Source organism: Ictalurus punctatus, chromosome 8 (assembly GCF_001660625.3).
Source record: "Ictalurus punctatus breed USDA103 chromosome 8, Coco_2.0, whole genome shotgun sequence".
NCBI classification, from domain to species: Eukaryota; Metazoa; Chordata; class Actinopteri; order Siluriformes; family Ictaluridae; genus Ictalurus; species Ictalurus punctatus.
Window position 1 is genome coordinate 12,760,403 of NC_030423.2, and position 6,000 is coordinate 12,766,402.

A 6,000-nucleotide genomic window follows, 5' to 3' on the forward strand; every position below is an offset into this window, starting at 1 on the left:
CCTTCAGGCTTTGCTTAAAATCAGGTACATATAAATGTCGGGAAAACTGAATTCTGGCCACATGCCAATATCCATGGGCCACAGGTTCTTGGGCAAGTTGTAAGGTCACTGTCAAGTCCAACGAGGGGGCGCGTTCCAGCAGGAAAGTGACGTCAATGCATACCCTCTATTCTCCCTCTTGAAATTAATGAGAAAAATAATCGCAGCTGGTCATACCACTGAATCTGTCCTGAAGACTCTCCCATGCAGCTTTGGCAGGTACACTGTCAAACAATGTTTGTTAAGTACTATAAAACACGCACTTAAATATTCTGCTGCAGTAACAAAGATAACACTCAATGGCCACGTTATAAGGATGCCTAACTGTAACTTGGTTAAATTTGGGCAAGTGACTACTTTATGAGACATGCCTACCTCGTTCCTACATTAATCTGTGCTTTTATCGTATGTAATTATACTGTTGAATCTATTGATTTTCAAAGGCATCAACCAGCTTTCAACATGTCAGAAAGAACAGCAGTGATGAACCCATTCACAGCACACCAGTGGCAATAGAAAAAGCAGAATGCAACTAGCTGACATTTAGGCAACGAACCATGGCATTCTCTTATCGCATGTAAAGACGTGTCTGGCTAGCGTGTTCATTTTTTGGTAAATTATCTTTTTAAATGAAAGGCCACTGTGTGTTATGATACTTGTGTAGTAGGTTTTGTGCATTTTCACCATACATACAATTCTCGTTTATCTTATTCTAGCCCTTCATTGCTGACATTTCTGAATAAAGGATGCTGTTGGCTGGACAATCAGTACGTTTACATGGACAACAATAATCTGATATTCACCCGATTAAGACGATACTCTGATTAAGAAACTAGCATGTAAACAGCGAATACTGATTACCTTAACCCGGCTAAAGTCATACTCGGAGTAAACACAAATCAAATTAGGACATGTGGAGTACTCCTGTTTTAGTCACATTATCGATGTGCATTACAGACATGTAAACACCTTAATCACACTATTAACACGTGGGAGTTTTCGACCGCATTTTGCAACAGAACACGACAGTGCTCACCCATTTGACGGCAAATGAGAGAGCATGGCTGTGTCTAAAACCGCGTACTTATCTGCTATATGGTAGGCGAAATGCATGTATACATGGTAAGTATGCGGTTTGGGACGCAGCCCATGGCTCCAAGCAGTCGTCTATTAGCACGTCTAGCATGACAAATAATTAACTGCACTCGAAGCGTTCGTAAAATGAAAAAATGAAACTTCCAAAACGGTATACGGTACCATAACGAAGACGACCTGTGTGTCGATACGTGAAATTCTGAAGGGAACGTCGGACGGCGTGGCGTGGGGACGTAATGACGTGTGCTGTTAATCACTCTATGTTCTATAACATCTAAAACAGGAACATGAAAGGAATATTCTGAAAGCAACTCATGTAAACACCTTAATCACAATATTGTCTTATTCAGAATAAGGTCAATAATTAGGTTACTGCTGTCCATGTAAACGTAGTCATTGTTAGTCTATCGGCCGTTTCTCAAAACAGCAGCAACATGGAGGTGCGTAAAAATCCCATAAATGTATCTAATCCACTCATAGCAGCCGCATATCATTGTACTGAGAATGTATCCATGAGTTACTCGGTCCTGTGCTGCTCTTTTTCCATTGATGAACAGGAATGAGGTGGACAGAAATGGCAATTGCAAGGTTAGCACCAAATCCAGTCAATAATCCTATTTATTCACATGTGGGGAATAAATCTGTTTCTAATGCAGCGACGTGTAAACGGGTGTACCTGTAAATGGGCGGTGCCCACCGGCGGAGGGACGCTGGGGTCAAAGGGCATCCGTGCGAACGGAGCTCGCGCTGCAGGAGTCGGGCCTCTGATGACGGGGAACGGCGGAGTCGCGGGAGTGCTCAGTAACGGCTGTCTCCGCGGTAATGCCCCAGTCACCGGAGGCACAGCGGCGGGGAACCGAGGGGCTGACTGCTGCGCCATCCTGCTGCTACAGAAGAAGTACATCGAGTCATGCAACAACAACAAAACAAACAAACAAACAACAACAAAATCCCAAAAAATAGAAAAGCAAAGCGGGAATCATTCATTCATTCAACCTCCAGCCGCATCCCGTGTCATGGCTGATAACAAAACCGCAAACCCCCAGCTATGAAAAGCGCAAAACAGTTACTGATTCATTACAGCTGGATACTTCAGTCTGCTTAAACAGCACAGGAGAGGCGAGCAGCCTCCGTATTGTCCATCTTAAACCACTAACTACACTAGCATGCTATGCTAGTTAGCGCGTTAGCCTCCTACATCCTCAAATTCAGACTAAAAAAATGTCAAACCAGGTCATTTATTAGCTAGAATATTTCAATCTCACGCGCGGTATTTATTCACAGAATCGGTGTCGAGGTAAGGCAATGATACGGGTTCAGGTTCAGAATGATACGGACCTGTTAGCACTGAACCCAATGCTTTCTCCCTCCGTGTGTTCCGCCATTACAGGAACACAACAAAACACTTGAGTGACGTATTTCCGCCAGTAACAGCCCACAGCCACTCCACGTGCACTGTGAAGCCAGATACAAGCAATAATTATTAGAATACTCTAATATAACAGGAACCGTTACATAATTTAATGATTAATTCCTGATTTAATGAAGAAATAAAATGCTCATTCCCCAAGTTGTGCAACACTGAATATCAAGCAATCTTTTTCTGAAGGACGGACTGTGGAGGATAATACATTTTAATTCCAACACATTGTAAAAATGTAGCTTTTAAAGGCCATTTAACTCCTGGCAAACTAACACAAATTTTGTCAACTCTTCTTAGCACTTTCCTTCCACACAAGACCAACTAGACGTAAATACTTTAGGCTGTGTGTCAGGTGGGCCAGGGAATCTACTGCTCAACCTTTCTGTTCATCCATGATTGAGTGGTTGTGAAAAACCCAGTTAATAAGTCATTCAAAAATGGATGAAAATGGACAGTTAAAGATTGGGGGCAATAAATAAGTCACCTGGTCTTTTTACAAGCTGTCCCGTAGCAGTGAATCCATGCCCTCACCTCAGATTCATGTTCCTGGTTGACAGAAGAGGAGCTCCATCTGGTATTCTGCTGTTGAAGCCCATCCGCTGCAAAGTTTGACGTACTGTGCATTCTGAGATGCTTTTCTGCTTACCATGGTTGTAAAGAGTACTTGAGAGTTACTCACCGTCAGTTCAGCCCAGTCTGCGCATAATCCTTTGATCAAAAAGTGTTTCCTGCATGCAGAACTACTGCTCACTGAGTGTTTTTAGCACCATTCTGCATCAACTGTAGAGACTGGTTAATATCCTGGGAGATCAGAAATTTCTGAAATACTCAAACCGGCCCATCTGACACCCACAAACAGGCTCAAGTCATATTTTTGTGCAAATTAAGTTAAGCTAAACCTGTATCTGCATGAGTTTATGCATTGCGCCGATGCCGCAAGATAAATGCATGAACGAGCACGTGTGAAAGTGGTTGGTGAGTGTGTACACACATACACACATACACACGAACTGTTATCAGTGGCCTGGAATCAATCAGAACACAAATTAAACACGAGGAGCAGAAACACACAAAAGAAATATCTGTTTACTTTTATTCAAAAACTTACTGTCTCCAGATAAATAGAAATCAGAAACAGTACAGTAGGTGACAGGACAGGGAAACAATTATGTATCAGCATAAATCTTTGAACAGGGAAAAGAGCATAGGTTTTATAAACATTAACAGGGAAGAAAAAAAAAACACTAGAAAATTAAGTTTTTGTTAAAATGCACGTATATTTACACAGTCTATTCAGCAGTTTTGCCAATGTAGTGGTGAGTGACAAACAGGTACCAGTTTTCAGCGGCTTTGTTATCATAGTTCTTTAAGTTGCGTTGCACTTTCTAACTCAATAATTACACTCATGCTATTTGGGAACATGGCGTCTATAGCGGTGGTGCTCACCCCGTCCGAGACATCTACCCTCCTACAGAATTGTGTTCCAGCCCTAATCAAACAGGCTCATCAGGTACATTGATTTATTTATTTGGCGCTGGTGTGTTAGTTTAGGTTTGAAACTGTTTACTGCACAAGGTAAATCTCCAAGACCAGGCTTGTGGGATCACTGTTCTAAAATAATTAGAAGTCTGCACAAAACAAGAAGTGAAAAGTAACAGAATATTGAAAAATTGAGACTTTTGTACAGGCATGTTTAAGGCCAAGACATGGAATGATTAAAAGGTATTCCTCTGACAAAACATGTTTAGATATACAAATGTTTCAGTACAAGCTAGATGTGTTAATTTAACTTTATAGAGCTGCCCAAAAGCAACACGAAATATGTTCATGTCTGAATGGAGTATTACAGTTACACTGAAACTTTGATATTGGGGGAAAAAACAAACAAACAAACAAAAACCCCAAAACTTAAAGCTGAATGTAGTAACTCTGAATGTGACGCTTAGCCAACCAAATTTACATTTAGGAAAAGTAAAAACCTGAAATTCTGAAACAGGCAAACACAAACAAAACACCATATAAAATGCAAAAAACAAAAACAACAACAAAAAAAAACCTCATTGGTGCTTGGCTACATGCTTTAACATTAATATATATTTTTATTTCCTTTTCAACTTTAAATTGGAGCTTAAAAGTAAGAAAAGTCCTAAATGCAGTTATAAAATCAGCACCAATTGATACTTTTTTTTTGCAATTATTTACTTTTTTTTTTTTTTTAAAGTACATGTCTACATCACTGTTCAGCTGAATGTCAGGGAGAAGACAATGGAGCAGACTTACTATATTAATCTTTGCTTTTAATTCGAGACGAACACAATGGCACTACTGGAGAGATTTCCTTTGGATTACTTGGTTTTGCCCTTTGAAGAGCTTGGATCTAATATTTGGGGAGATGATTCATGGGGAAACATAAACTCAGCTTCATATTTCTGATTTCTCACCGTCATCACCGGACGCTATGAGCTGCGTTTCTGTTATCGTTCTCGAAGGGAGGCGAACGAAACTAAACACTAGATATAAAGAGGTGGAGAATGTCCTCCATTTTACATATTAGTTAAGAAGATTAAAATATAATCACATCACTCACTATGATGAGCAATAACCTGCTTATAAATTACTACTTTACACCTGATTACTCACTATTACAAAAGGGCTATACATAACATAGTTATCTTTAAGTTAAAAAAAGAAGATGCATTCACCCCAGTTTCAAGAAATACCACAACTCTAGGAGAGCGCACATACACTTCTTCACACAAGATGACGTTCAACTTTGAAATATATTTTATATATTTATACATGGCAAAGAACAGTCCAACAATCCATGGCATTCAAACGACCCCCGACAGTTTTGCATCAAGCCGGAATGCTTACTCAATGACTAAGCCACTATATCATCTTTGAAATCTCTAGTGAACAAGAATAGATGTTTTTGTTTAACCAGTTACTATACTGATCTTGTGTATATATTTTTTTTTTTTTACAAAATCAATTTAATATTACAGAAAAGTTTTTTTTTTTTTTTCTTTTCAAAAAAAGATTTTCTCCATTTTTTTTATCCTAAAACATGGGTACTCCAACGGCCTACAAAAGAAAATGTTTAAATTCAGTGTGAGTTCAGTGTTACCAAACAAATGGCCCTTGATTCTCTTTAATTGTAGTTAACATTTCTTAGATTGAGGCTGTTTATACTCCATAACATGGAGTAAACCGTAGAACTGAGCTGTCTATTAGAAATCACTCCTATTAGTGCCATCTAGTGGTGCTCTCTCAATGGCCATAGAGTGGAGTATAGTTTCCCCGCATTACCGCTGAAAAGCATCATAACCCAGGAAGTGAGTGGTCCTTACAGACTCGTCCATGATAGAGGCTGGGTCGAAAAAGTCTGGCTTCAACTCGGTTCTCTCTCGTCGATTCTTCGAGGCAGGCTACAAAAACAAGGC

General features: G+C 39.8%; 2 protein-coding genes across 8 annotated transcripts in view; both read right to left on the reverse strand.

Annotated features, from left to right (window-relative positions):
- The window catches only part of tcerg1a (transcription elongation regulator 1a (CA150)), a 30,868-nt gene extending 28,300 nt beyond the window's left edge, over positions 1–2,568 (reverse strand). For 4 of the 5 annotated variants that reach the window (XM_017474540.3, XM_017474538.3, XM_017474537.3 and 1 more), the window contains exons 1-2: positions 2,473–2,568; positions 1,811–2,021 (exon numbers count right to left, since the gene is read on the reverse strand). In XM_017474540.3, coding sequence (XP_017330029.1) covers positions 1,811–2,021; positions 2,473–2,519 — 258 coding nt within the window. In that variant the 5' untranslated portion in view covers positions 2,520–2,568. The remainder of the gene's footprint in view (positions 1–1,810; positions 2,022–2,472) is intronic. The other variant, XM_017474536.1, reaches the window with a different exon arrangement.
- Positions 2,569–3,629: 1,061 nt separating this feature from the next.
- Positions 3,630–6,000, reverse strand: part of stag2b (stromal antigen 2b) — a 25,075-nt gene continuing 22,704 nt past the window's right edge. For all 3 annotated transcript variants that reach the window (XM_047157194.2, XM_017474565.3, XM_017474566.3), the window contains one exon: positions 3,630–5,985. In XM_047157194.2, coding sequence (XP_047013150.1) covers positions 5,863–5,985 — 123 coding nt within the window. In that variant the 3' untranslated portion in view covers positions 3,630–5,862. The remainder of the gene's footprint in view (positions 5,986–6,000) is intronic.